Genomic DNA, 14,548 nt, shown 5'->3' with positions numbered 1-14,548 from the left:
TGTAGAATACTGGCATGTATGCACATTGACTATTAGTGCAAATGTGTGTGTCTGTGTTTGTTTGCGATCCTTAATGTTCATGTATAGTGCTTCAAAATTACAATGCGCTGATAGAGGAAGATGCTAGCCTGGTCATTAAGTTGTAATGATGACATTTACTCCAAAATCACAGAGCAATACACTTAATGCCAAATAATATTTTTTTCAACATGACCCTTGACATATCATTTGAGTTCAAATTACAGTTCATCTTCAACGACACTGATCAGTAAAAAGTTACAGCCATCTTACACAAACAACATTGTCACAGTAAAGAGTGGCAAATGCATAGATTCTATTAATTTAGAGCTACTATTAATTAGTCTAATCTAATAATTAAACAATATTAATTACAATCATTATTTTTAACTAAAAATACTGATTTTCCAATGTTTTTTAAAGTTATTTTTCTCATTAATAATTACCACTTAATATACAAGTCTACGTTTTTAGCAATTCATAAAATTTTATCCAAGGCCTCTCTTTCTGGGTCATTTTTTAAATGTACTTATTTCATACAACATCGTATGTCACTGTATTTCTTTGCCATATTTCCGGTGAAGGTGCTTTGCGTTTTTGCTTTTACATAATAAGAAATAGGTGCCAGTTTATTTTCTACTGTATATGTGTCCTCATGTAAGTGATCCTATACCCTGCAATGAAAAGATAAAAAGCTGAGGTATTGTAGAAATCTCACCTGCTGATCTATGTCAGTTTTATGATATCAAACATTGACAATGAAACAAACACCTGTATGAAACAACAAGTCTCTCATCTCTTCTTCAACTTAAAACGAAAGAAAAAATGAAGTACAACAAAGGCACAAATTACATTTAAAGCTCCCTCCACCTACACACCGAATTCACCGTTTACGTTTGACGTGAGACAGACTGTCGATTCCAAGCATCCTCTCCCTTCACGCAGAGGACAGCTGAGAGAATCACAGGCTCGGCACAGGGGGTCAGTTAAAGGTGGGGTTCCTGACCCCTGACAGCGAGGCTGGGCTCGCTCTCTTTCCCCGGAGGAGGGTAAGCGAGAAGACGAAGAAGCACAGACTCATCACTCCCAAGATGATTACGCCTGATATCAGGGCACTGGTCACAGAGTTCAGCCGAAACGCAGGCCCGTTCAGCTGCACTGTTACACCAGGGAGGAGGGGAGAGGTGTCAGTCCAGACGCACACACACACACACACAAACACACACATGCTCACACAAACACGTATGCATGCATGCGCACACACATACATGCATGTACATATACATACGTACAGTAGATACACTCACCGGACTATTAATTAGATGCACCTGTCTAGTTATTTTTATTTTTATGCTTTTTATTTACCTTTATTTTACCACGCAGGCCAATTAAGATCTTATTTACTACGATGGCGTGGCACAAGTCAAAAGAGCACTTGAGGAGCTCTAGTACTAACACTCTTGTACCGGGGAAGATGCCTTTTTGCCTCCAGAACAGCTTGAATTGTTCAGGGCATGGATTCAGGGCAACAAGGTGCTGGAAACATTCCTTCAGGATTTTGGTCTATGCTGACTTCATAGCATCACACTATTCCTGCAGATGTTTTGGTCACACATTCATGCTGCAAACCTCCAATTCTACCTCATCCCAAAGGTGCTCTATTGGATCGAGATCTGGGGTCTGTGCAGGCCATTAGAGTAAAGTGAAGTCAATGCTTGTGGAACCAGCTTGAAATCACGTGTACTTTGTGACACGTTGCATTATCCTTTTGGAATTATACATCTGGAAAATGGTAAACTGTGGCCATAAAGGAATGCACATGGTTAGCAACAATTCTTATGCTGTGGCGTTCAAATGATGCTCAGTGGGTATTAAGGAGCCAAATGTGTTCCCAAGAACACAATCCCCAAAACATTACACCACCACCAGCTGCCTGCACAAGGCAGGATGGATCCATGGATTTATGCTGTTTACACCAGATACTGACCCTGCCATCTGCATGTCACAGCAGAAATTTAGATCTAGTCAGACCAGAAGGCTTTTTTCCAATCTTCAATCGCTCAGTTTTGGTGATCACGTGCCCACTGTAGCCTCATCTTCCTAGCTGACACGACTGGAATCCAGTTTCAGTTCTGCTGCCCATGAGCATTTGTGGCCTTTCCTTTAGCTTGAACAGGTCTGCCCATTTTCCTCTGACCTCTCGGAAAAACAAGGTGTTTTTCGGGCCACAAAACTGTCACTCACTGGATGTTTTTCATTTATAACACCATTCTCTGTTAGGACTACAGACTGTAGCGCATGAAAATCCCAGGAGGGCAGCTGTGTCTGGCACCACCAGTCATACCATGGTCAAAGTCTCTTAGGTCATGAACCATTGTAATGTTTGTTTGAACCAAAACTAAACCTCTTCACAATGTTGGCATGCCTTACGTATTGAATTGCAGCCACCTTGTTTGCTGTTTGGAGGAGCAGGCTATTTGCGCTATATGAGCTAGTGCACCTAATAAAACGGCGGGTGAGTGTGCATACATACATACATACATACATATATACATAAATACATACATGTATGCATACATACATACATACATACACACACACACTTACACATGCATACATATAGTGCATACATACGTACATTCAGGAATACTTCGATAAATACCATCATTTATAAATGTACATACTGTAAGCACACATAAACTTGAGCACTCTCAGACCTAAGGTTAATTAGAAAGGGCATAGACAGATTAACATATTCACCCATGTCCATCACACAGTGGAATACAAATAAGGTTATCTCTCTCACACTCTAAATTACAGTTTTACCCACAATCTTTGAAGGGAATTGCCTTTTTGAGTTTAAATTTTTTGAGGTCATCTAAAACCTCATTCTGCCACATCAAAGTCAAGGATTACATAATGTCAAAGCAAGCGGACTTACCCAGCTGGGAATTGTTTGTTGGCGTCTCATCTGCAAAGAGAAAAAGGGGATTGTTACTGATAGCACGCAATATAAGAATTCTTACAGTAGCACTACAATGACTGACATCTCATCTGAAGCAATACAATATTCTAATATTACACTGAGATATCAGGTATACCCAAAGGTACACCACGTATTAAATTGTCCAGAAAATAGCATATGCAGCGCATTTGTGTATTTTCGATGTTTTTTTATACATTGTATTTAATTAGGACATCCGTCTCAAACAAAAATATTTTTTGCCAGAGACCTGGCATAGTAACAGGTGCTTAATTTGATGAATATATTGGACTATAAATCACCTGTGCAAGCAGTTCCCCTAGTTGTCAAATGTGCATCTGTTCTCCTGCTTTGTCTTCAATATCGTATGCATTACTATACTATGACTGTATATAGCTGCAATGCTTTTAACCAGAGACTCTATTTCTATACCACTGAGCTGAGGTCATAACAAGGCCACGCCCATACAGTGTAAACTGTATCCCCCATTTACCATCAATCAAAATAGACTATTTTCACCTTCAATTTACAATACTTTTCCTTAGCTCTGAAGACATTTTCGAGAAACAGATTAAAATACCATGCTGCTTTGACATACTGTATCAAATGATACTGGAAGATTTTTTTGATGCTAGTTCAGGTTTTTAGAATATATTTGAATCATTATATACATTATGATTCAATGTATATTCAAATGAAATGAAATGGACCCAACAAGCTGTAGCAAGCTAGATTTTTCTCAGACTTATTCAAAGATTAGGATTTTTTAAAAGGGAACAAATTATGTAGCTAGACTGTTGTTAGTTATAGTAAAATTAACTTACGAACATGTAATTGAGCGATGACAAGAAGGAAACATTGGAAAAAGAAGGTGAAAGTAGTCTATTTTGAACATTCAGTAATGGACACTGGCTGTTGCTGTGGCCTCGTTATGATATTGATAACATCTGTCCCCATAGCAATTTAATTTGGAGGGAAACAAGATATGTGAGTTCCATATAGGACTCGTGGATGTATCCCTGGGACCCGGTGAGAGTAGATACAGGAGAACGACGGATTCTGATTGGAGGGAGGTTAAGGCATACCACTGCGGGTGATGATGGGTCCGGCAGTAATGACAGCATTTCCAGAGACGGAGCTCGGTTCCGTTTTCTGCAACACGTCCCGTTTCTTTCGGCTGCCACAGATCTGTTTTTTTTTAATTTAAAAAAAAAAAAGGTTTTAAATATCGGTTTGGCCGATATATCGGCTATTATTTGACTTTTTGACGACATCGGAATCAGCAATTATGCAGCCGATGTGTCCCGATTTTTAAATAAGTATAATAAACAAAAAAACAATGATTATTTATCTGTACTTGTCTGTTCGAACGTTGTAATTGCTATTTACTAGAATTATCCAGTAGAGGGAGGTCTAATACAAGTGTGAACTGCAGCAGCTGACGCGCTACTTCTGTAATAAGACGTTTGCCACTTGTGCCTCATCCAATATTCTCCACTGCAAGGCTTGTCTGCACAGATTCGATTGCGGCAACAAAGGTATGTATATTTAGTGAAAGTTCTTAATTAAATGCGTTTATACGACCCCTATGTTTATCAATACTCATTATCAAGCGAGCGAGCTAGCTAACATATTTGGTTCACTTTAGCAAGTTAGCTGGCTAGCAAGCCTTTATGAATTGGCAGTGAGCGAATAAGCAGCGTGGGATTTACATTTCCAGAGGACATCGCTGTATTCTCAAATAAATAACCAGCCAAAAAAAATGGTGATTGAATGCATCACACATTTGTTTTTTTATCTGAGATAATGATATTAGCTACTATATGATGCTGTGTCAATAGTCAACGCGTTATTGCAAGCGAGTGTGTCATCAAGTCACGCGTCATCGTAGCAAGCTAACCAGACAGTAAAAACGCAGATACAACACTTCTAACGTGGATCATTTTAAGCCATGTTATCTAGCTTTGTCATGATAACATGAGAGAAGGATTGCTGTTGGAGAAGTGAATCAACCAACAGTTAGCGCGGGTAACCTGCACGAAAGCGCATTGTAGTTTTTTTTCACGGATTTCATCAGGTCAATTTAATTTCATCTAACGTTACACTTGATTCACTCATTAGCTCCGCTAGATAATGTCTTACTCTTTGAGATCATTTTGTAGAAATAAAAGAAGAAAATATAATTCATTTAACTTACTGAGTATATATAATAAGAATAATGAAGCTGTGTCAATAGCTAATGCGTTATTGCGAGTGAGTGTGTCATCTAGTCACGCGTCAGAGCGCATTGTAGTTATTTCCACCACCGAATTCTTATGGACAGGGAAGCTCGCTAGATAAAGTCTTACTCTTTGAGATCATGTAGTAGGAATAAAATAAGAAAATATAATGTTATAAATATAATAAAAAAAACAATAATAAACTAATATATATAAAAATACATGTTTGAAACTGGAAAGCTGATTTTTTAAAATAAATCTTTTATAGATGGCTGGAAAAGAAAGGAGTAAAAGCAAGGTGTGGAGTTATTTTGATTTCACACACTTAAAGGTGGTGTTTATATATATTTAATTTAATATCATCTTTTACATTTTTTTATCTAAAAAGTTTTATTTTTATTTGTTTGCTTATAAGTTAAATGTTCTTAAATATAGAAACTTTAATAAAACATAAGTTTTTCAAATTGATTTGAAAATGTTGCACTTTTTGACAAAATATCGGTCAAAACATCGGGAATCGGTGGGCTAGGACTCTCCAAAATCGGGATCGGCATCGGAAGCCAAAAATCTGGCATCGGTCGGGCTCTAGTTTTAAAGTTTGTTGGATGTTACTTTTCTTATCTCCCGTCAAATTATTTTAGTAGTGCAGATGGAAGTTATGCGATGATTTTTAGATTGGTTATTTGTGCATAACAAATAGGTTCGTTGGATGTATATACAGTAATATCCCAACAAATGGTACTACCGGGACAAATATAAATTGGGATACTTTTTTGTTCATTCAAAATCTTCCCATAACAGATGGATTTTTTGGCTGACGGAGAGTCCAGAAAGGCTGGTGTTTTAGCGGATTTAGGGGAGTCAGAGCCATTCCTTCCCATGTGGGCCTTACCGGCATGAGCAAGGCACAGTCGTCAACCCGACACAGCTTGGTGACGCAGTGCAGGAACACAGTGGACATCTTCTGGTTCTTGTGCTTGACAAAGCGGAACACCTCAAAGGAGAACCGGCCCATCTGACTCTTCCCGTTCTCAAAGACAGTCGTCTGTGGGTCTTTGTCACAGCTGTTTCAGTGTAGCAGAAAAGTTTGTTGTAACATGACAAGGACATATTGACAAATTCACAACGATATGCCTACTTATGACCAGTAAATCCTCTGGGGAAATAACCCACAATTCTTTGGTGAAACCTTGATAGTTTGTCAGAAAAAAGTTGCAGTTGGGATTAGCTCAATTCTTTGGAGGTTTCTCTTCAGCTATACTCTTTACTATATATGCCAATATATGAAGCTGGCATGTTCTTTCACTCAGTTAGCAGGGCCAATTCTAATCATTTAACCATTAAAATGAGCCCTTTTTTATCATTAAATGTGGTCCACAAAGTCATTTGATGGAGTTTTAACAGTGAGTCACATTGGATATATGTGCCACCCTAATATAAGCTAATGGCCTGTACCCTGGACATTTTTTAAAAAACAACCATGCTTAGTGAAAGACAATTCAAAAAACTCCAAAGCACTGAACTTAGTTTTTTGTATTTTCTTTTACTTGGACATGAACCACCTCGTAATAAACACCTATCTATTTTGATTGTAATTGATACTATTTGAAGTCAAGGTGGCGTTCCTTTTTTTTTTATACCAACAATGCATTGCGTGCAGATTTTTATTTCTCATCTAAACCAAACAATTAAGGTGTATTCAAGTATTGTATGTATTTCAATACTATTGTTTACAGAACATAAAAGAAAACGGGTTTGCTTAGCAAGTTAGTGACATTAGCTACTTTTGTCATTTTAATTTGGTAGCATGGTGAATCTGTCAAAGCAGCGATACCTACTCTGGGCTTATTGCTCGTCCCTCGTTTTTGATATGATTAAACACAGCTCTGGGACTGCCATGAGAAAATGCTTTCTCAACTTAAAGTTTACATTGCATTTAAATTGTAGGTCCTTTATTTTTGTAGAAAGAGCCCCGATGGGACTTCTTCTTCATTTTTGTCTTGGAAAGAGACATTTTGTTACGGCATTCTGTCCTATTTTGACCATTGGGAGCATTGCTGCCCCATCTATATTTTTTGTCACACAACATTAATGGCATTTTTTGGATAACTGTAAAAAAACACCTTCCTAATATAAAATATACTCTCTCTCTCTCTCTCTCTCTCTCGCAATCATTCTCTCTCTATTTCTGTGTATGCCAGTATATAAAGTAAATGCCGTATTGTGTGTCTGCATGTGAGTGTGTGTACATGGATACAAATGTACACATATACAAAAATAAAAGTCCTGACTGGCAAAAACCCACCTGGTTCTTGACAGGGGGTTATGGGTGTGATATGGAATGACTGTACCTAAAGAATAGGTCATAGCGAAGCTCATCATTAGGATTCCCAGAGGGAGTAGTGTAACAGTAGTCCATCAGAACATTCCATCTGTTGGGAAACAAAGAGCAGGTCAGGCCATGAAAGTGGGGGACATTTGAATAGCGGTCTTCCACACAGAAGGAACGAGTACCCCATTCTTTAAGTTTCGGGGCTGGCGCCTCCTGCCAGCCAACAAGGATGGCCATTGAGCACGGCTTCTTTTTCTTTTAGTGTTTTAGCCCCGGCCCCTGTCTTACAGTGCATCGTCTGCAAGGATCGTAGGAGATTTGCTTACGGGGAGATGCTTACGCGAGGCATCCTCATGTGTCTGTCGCCCGTACTTATAAATGGAACGCGTTACTTGCCTGGGAATGCCGACTGCTATGTCAGATCTAGGTCTTAAAAATAATCCAATAATAATGAAATAATTGCATAATAACTGTGGAGCATTAGAGTGCAAATGCTGTCTATAATTCTGAGACAGTGATTGACAAATTTTGATGATTCATTTCATGATGACTATGATGGCATTTATTGTTGTAAGAACAACTGTTTATAACTTTTCAGTGTGTTGTCAAGGCATTTCTGCTTTTAAACTGTATACATAACATATTATATGCTTATTATTATAATAAATGTATTATATTACATTATAACATTATAAATGATTATTATATCTATTCCTGCAAGAAATAAAAATGTCTTTTATTGAACTGTTTAAACATCACATGGGGTTGTACAGTATATACAAACAGAATAATGTTTTCTAAATACACAATATAAATTTTCTATCAATAAAATTCAAGATAAATGTTCTGTGGACATGAAAATAACTTGCATAAAAGTTTTTGAAATGCGTTTACTTTTCCAGGGTAGTCCGTTTTCAAGTAGGCTAGTTCTTTTTTTCCCCAAAAACTTGCAATATCAAGCATTCCATTATTTTTGCAGCTACCCATAAAATAAAACACTGATAGCAGAGTCCGGAATCACGCTGACATATAACCATGTAACTGTTGACTCTAGTGTATTTAATTGAGCTTGTATATAGTATGTACAGCGCTGCAGTTAAGGCATATAAACGGTTACCCGAAAGCAGCCCAAAGAAAGACAAAGTTACCGTCGATCCAGATTAGTGGCCTTTACAGCTGCGAACACACGGGTCTTTAGGGTCAGGCCAGCCATAGGGATGGCCAGCTGCTGGCTGTACGTGGAGTCCTTCAAAACAAGTCAAAACATGATTCCTCAAAACATGTCATGTATTTGAGCTATATCTTCAGCAGGTAAAATTATTTAAGGATTTGTTGTCATTTTCATTTCACTTTGCCGTGCAGCCCACAGAAACCTCTATGTTAATTTGTGGAAAGAATTTATGTTGAACCAAAACAATTAATAATTTTTTGTTTGGAGGGTTTTAAATGTAACACCAATTATGTTTTTATATTTATATACTCAGATTTAGTATGAAAAACCATTTTTTTCTTCAAATTTGCATACAGTCTGAAATTACAACAGAAGTCATAATACTACAGAAATGTATGTAGTAAATTATCTATGTAGTAAATGTAAAATTAAATTATTATTAATTTACAACAAAAAAAACAAAAACATTTGTGGCTTTCATTATTTCCAGATAAACAGAAGTCACTCACATTGTACAGGAGTAAACTCAACGTGCTTATGAAAGTACCGTTGCTGTCCTTCACTGATATTGCAGCGGCTGACCTTGAAAATGCACAGAGTAAAACAAAACATTATACATCCATTTCATTTGTAGTCATATGTGACAATTATAAGGACATTTGCATAATGGCTTCCCAGCTTTGTTTTGAGATAGGTTTCTAATCAGCTGTAGGCTAATTGAAAAAGATAACAATTTCATACATCCTGTCCTTTTAGAATATAAATTTGAAAATTGTTCTCCGAGTGTGCCTTAATATAAAAACAGTGGTTTTCAAATGTCAGACACCTATCACTGCATAATAAAATAAACCTGGTTACATAACAATGATACTTCACATCTATGGCATAAGTAGATGTGTAGAGTTTTTTGCAGTCATTCTCATTTTTCAAAGCAGAAATGTCAAAGCAGAACATATCTCTGAGATTAAATGGGATTAGTCTCATCGGCGTGCAGTAAGCGCTGGGGTGGAAGATCTGAGTGGGGGTGGGTGGTTTCTGAGAGCACTTACGAAGCAAGCTGAGTGTTGTTCACCAGGTATTCAAGCGGGTAGCTGCAACTGAATTTGTATAGCAGGCCCGGTAAGTAGCTGATGATGGTGGGCGGATCGGGCGTATCGATGTACCCCGATATATTTCCGATCTGCACCAGGGAGAGGTTCCCATAGGCATTCATCCCCTGAGCCGTGGAGACCTGCAATGGGGAGATATCATCTGCGCGTCCGCTCCTCTCCGGCATTGTCCAACACGGCCGTGCACCACTCTGAAATCCTATTAACAGGCAGGCTCATCCCGATAGCATCTTCAGTGCCATTAAACTAATGCCTCCGCACCCCGCTAATCCTCCAACCTGATCCCCTAATCGTTTCATCAGTCGTGCCAAACCACACAGGCCTGACTCATCACTCAGCACAACTCCGAAAAATAAAATCCCTTTTAGTAAAAAAAAAAAAGCACTTTTTTCTACTTTCTCTCACTAACAAATTTTCTGGGATTGTGATTTTTTTCATATGGTGACCACAATTACTGATATTCGATTCTGTCCTGTCTGAATTCAGCTGGCGGGTTCCACAGGGGCCAGTGTAAACATAGTGGGCATATGCAAGTCAACTGAATTGGACTTGGCACACTGAACTAAAACTAGTGTTGGCAAGTGCACATTTAGCGATATAAGGGTTCCAAAATCTTGTCTACCGCAGTGGGGGGTGGGGGGGTGGCGATGGCGAGTGGGTCTCTTACCACCAGGGAGTTGTCGCAGGACTCCAGCGTATTGAGGCTGATGCTGAAGAGCACTACGGTGGGGAAGGTGTTGTTGTTGATGAAGCCTCGGCAGTGGGCGTCGCCGTGGCGACCGTTCAGGGCCAGATCTGTGTCGATGTAGCCCGAGAACAGCACGGGGCAGAAGTTGATCTTCAGAGTGATGGTCTGCACCCCGCAGTAAACACTGATGTCTCTCTCCGCTGGAACACACAGACACCCGACATGTATAGTGACATCAAGCGCTACCCCGTACCCAAGCACATCAGCGCTATCTGAACATCTTACTGACTTGTACGACATTCACTCGGTTGAGTTCATGTGGATGAAGCTGTAAATTGACTTGAATTAAGAACTTAAAATAGAATAGCACTGGAATCAAAGCAATTAGTGCAGATTTGCTCACCAGGAAATCTGCTGTGGTAGTTAGCATCGCAGTTGTATCCATTGAACTGTGCACTGACTGAAAGAGTTTTACTTATAAGGAGAAGAATCAAACATATCCGTTCCATTTCAGCACCTAGAAGAAGAAAAGACTAAATCGGTAAATCAAAATCTCTAAATCTGTAAATCCATCTCTCTCAAACATGTACCAATTGCGACACCATATCTTAACAATAAATAAATATTTGTACTATTAATAGGGGAAACCTAACCTAACATGGATTTTTGGAAATTAGTTCATCAAGGACTAACTGAATCCTGTGAACACATTTCCCTGTTCTCTACTGTTCAGTTATGGAATTAAATGTTTGCAGGAACATTATACTGAGGATTTTGAAATCAGAAAGAGATAATCTGATAAATAAATAAATAAATAAATAGTGAGCTGTTCCATCAGGGTAACCAGCCCTTTAGTTGATTTTGAAACAGTGTGACTCCTGGTCAAAGTAGCTTCACACCTAAGACTGTTTGATCACAAAATAGTCCAGTATAATGCTGAAGATGTTCATCCGTTCTCAACAGGTCTCATTTCCAACAAAAAGGGCCATTGTCAGGCAATAATGTTTTAATCACAGCTGAATTTCCTTTCACTGTTTGAATAATGCTCTTTAATCCAAGGCCAAACAACCTATTGTGGTTTCTTTGACAAAAGAAAACAAAGAAAATCAAGCCATTATTGCAATTAATTGCAGAGTTATCCTGGCCTCAGCAACCCTTTTTTCTCATTTGATAACTTCATCTTAGCCTGTGCAGAATAGGCACCACCCGCGTTACCATTTATTTATGTCAAAACAAATCAGTTGTCACTTTTTGCTTTGTTTGTGATCCAAAAGTCCCCGTGCACTTACAAAAGCTCTTATCATCATCAGATAAGCTGCTCCAGAGCCTAAAAACAGGATGGATGATGGAACACCTCAGCCTCTTCAGGGGTTCACCTCCGAGCAGCAGGACAAGACGTTCCTGGGATGGCGAACAGCCCCCCCATCCCCCCACCTCCCCTCAAAATTCATCCCACTTACCCTGGTCCCTTGAAGCTGGAGAGTCAGCGGTACTCCATGTGCTCCAGACTGCCGCATGCGATCAAATGGTCAGGACCGCATCGCTGCGAAACGACTAGAAACATGGATTCTGTTTGCGGGGGAGGGGGGACCTGGGGTTCATTATCTGAACACGCCAACAATAAAAGGCTGTCCAGGGGAACATGGGAAAATCCATCAAATCTGAATATATTATACAAATCTTTTCACGGGCCCAGAAACATGAGCAGGTTTTGAAGTTTCCCACTCATATCTTTTCTGCTTGATCTGGCTCCGTCAACGCGCACAAACGTTTTGACGCTGCATGAGGTCCATTCGGGGGGGGAATTATCTTTTCATCAGCTGCCGGGGCGAGCCAGGCCGCTGACTGAGGCGCCCTTTCTCTCCGCGAGCGCGGCTCGGGGGACCCTGGCCCTGAGACCGTCTGGCCCGCTTTCAGCCCTTTTGTGTCTAAACGGCTCCATCATCGGAGCTTCTCTGGGCCCTGGCAGCGGGGACAACCGAGAGCACGCAAGCTCCCCATCGCTCCGCACACACCCGCCCCCGCCCTCGCTCCACCTGCGCAGCGCAACCACCGGTCAGAGCCGCGGCCCTCGTGGGCTCCCGGTAAGGTCTCCAGCACCAAAGCCCTGCACCAACAAAAGCAGGCACCGGATTAGGATTAGTGTTCGCTAACTTTGTGTAAGGAAATATGGAAGGTAACGGGAAGGGGCAATGGGCAGACAAAAAACCATGTGTTTTTTTTTTTTTGCTTTTATGGAATTTGAAATATTAGTAGTATTAGTAATCATCAGTCATCACTACGATCAATGTCCTACAGAACTCCTTCATGTATTGACATTACAGTCTTTCAAGTCAAAGTTCAAAGTTTTCCAGGTCTTTGACAGCGTCCATAACTTGACCTCTATGTTTGCAGTGATACTTGCCTGTCAGGTGCATCATAATAACTCAACAGCGAGGAAGAAGCAGACTAGATGGTCAGAAAACATAACAAATGATTCAGGACATGATTACCGTATGATCGTGCTAAACCACAAACAATTCTGGTCTCTGAAATGGGTTAGATTGAAATTGCACTTGCACAGACACACCGCGCGGCATCTCCTCTCGTAGAAAAGGCCGTCGTGCTCTCCCCTCATGTCCAGTCATTATGTTTGCCAGCTCTTAATGTCTGGTAGGTCACAATGTCTCTTCAACCTCTATGTTCTTCACATCTTAAGTGTTCTGAGCACAGGGCAGTGCCTATGTTCCCGTAACCCCAAAGAAACAAAGAAAGAACACGGTTACCATTTTCACAACAATTAAAACAAAGCAAATCCAATTATTCACATCTGAGTTGTTTCTTCATTCATATTCACGTGTTTCTGTAGCTGTTTTCTTTCAATTTTGTTTTTTGTCCTTTTTTTTGTCATTTGGTGCTCAGTGCGCCCTTGTTGCCAAGACGATGTGAGACCACTGAAGGACCAGCTTTCCGGTCTGGCAAACTGGTGACCTCTTCCTGTCTCCATCAAGTACCCAGGACTTCCTCCGGCTCTGTCTTAGGTCTGGTCCTTGAGCGTGTGGAGAAGTTGCACTTGAAGCAACAGTTATATGCCTTTACCTGAATGAACCCCAAAAACAAAAAAAGGATTTAGCAAATGCCCGAGGAAGGGCATATAGTTCACCGATTCAGGGGGCCCAGATAGCCATCTCCAGCCTGAGGGTCCAGCGCATGTCATTCTTTCAGTTTTCGCCACTGCATCTCACCCATATGCCCGGCAGCCCCAGGCACGCCTTATCAGCTGCAAACAATCGCAAGTTATGGAACACAAGGAAATTAGGACCACCACCGCAGCCAAAGGGCCTCTCACAAAGGGGCTTTCATCACGTCACAAATCTACTGCCTACTGGCACTTTCGTTCACTTTTGTCCGCCTTTAAAAAGACTTGAAAGGTTAAACACGACTTGGAGAAGGGGGGTTGCGGGTGTGAGGAAGGGGTTTCCGAATTCGCCGATGCACACACAGCAGGCTCAGGCCTGTAGGGGGTGGGGAGGGCCTGGTATAAAAGTAACTCCCGGGTCCAGTCGTAAAAACACTTAACACCTTTGCGGTGTAGTGCAGACGCCTGGGGAGGTCACAGGGAGAATAAAATGTTTTAAAGGACTGGAAAAGGAGTCGATTAGATAAGATCCGTCCATTGTCCTTGTGAAGAAAATTTCTTCCACGGCTCACACAAAAAACGTGACGTTCACAATAGAGGCACTGTACCATCGTGATAGACACAAGAGTATACAGCAGGCTAGCTGATACATATCAGTTTGACATGGTGCACAGCAAGCCATGACCTGTTGACAACTCAGTGAAATAAACTGTGCACAGGGGCATATTCCAGAAATGTAATACCGGCATCTTTTGGTGTGTGGAGCCTTCCTTTTCTTTGATTCATTATTTTACTTGGTGTTTACACACCAAATTTAAGTCTGAGTGCAGTAATTCTGGAACTTTGCTATTGTTATATGCACAATTCTTTATCTGTCTGTCTGTCTGTCTGTCTATCTGTTTCACTGTCA

General features: G+C 40.3%; 1 protein-coding gene across 1 annotated transcript; it reads right to left on the bottom strand.

Moving 5' to 3' along the window:
* Positions 1-41: 41 nt before the first annotated feature.
* zpld1a (zona pellucida-like domain containing 1a) lies at positions 42-11,142 on the bottom strand. The gene is made up of 10 exons (XM_064351187.1): positions 10,924-11,142; positions 10,500-10,720; positions 9,773-9,954; positions 9,233-9,305; positions 8,701-8,798; positions 7,572-7,652; positions 6,113-6,284; positions 4,087-4,189; positions 2,960-2,989; positions 42-1,176 (listed from the first exon to the last, which is right to left on the bottom strand). Exons 1-10 carry the CDS (start codon positions 11,027-11,029, stop codon positions 1,001-1,003), a joined length of 1,242 nt encoding a protein of 413 aa, XP_064207257.1. The 5' UTR covers positions 11,030-11,142; the 3' UTR covers positions 42-1,000.
* Between the last annotated feature and the right edge of the window lie 3,406 nt (positions 11,143-14,548).

The sequence above is a fragment of the Anguilla rostrata genome, chromosome 9 (assembly GCF_018555375.3).
Source record: "Anguilla rostrata isolate EN2019 chromosome 9, ASM1855537v3, whole genome shotgun sequence".
NCBI classification, from domain to species: domain Eukaryota; kingdom Metazoa; phylum Chordata; class Actinopteri; order Anguilliformes; family Anguillidae; genus Anguilla; species Anguilla rostrata.
Note: the sequence above shows the minus strand (reverse complement) of the source record. Positions and strands in the feature narration are given on the sequence as shown.

Coding starts and splice junctions, on each gene's coding strand:
- zpld1a (XM_064351187.1), bottom strand. CDS start 11,029: ATGGAACGGATATGTTTGATTCTTCTCCTTATAAGTAAAACTCTTTCA. Junction 9,306..9,772: donor AACAACACTCAGCTTGCTTC/GTAAGTGCTCTC, acceptor TGCATTTTCAAG/GTCAGCCGCTGCAATATCAG. Junction 2,990..4,086: donor ACCCATCATCACCCGCAGTG/GTATGCCTTAAC, acceptor TTCTCTTTGCAG/ATGAGACGCCAACAAACAAT.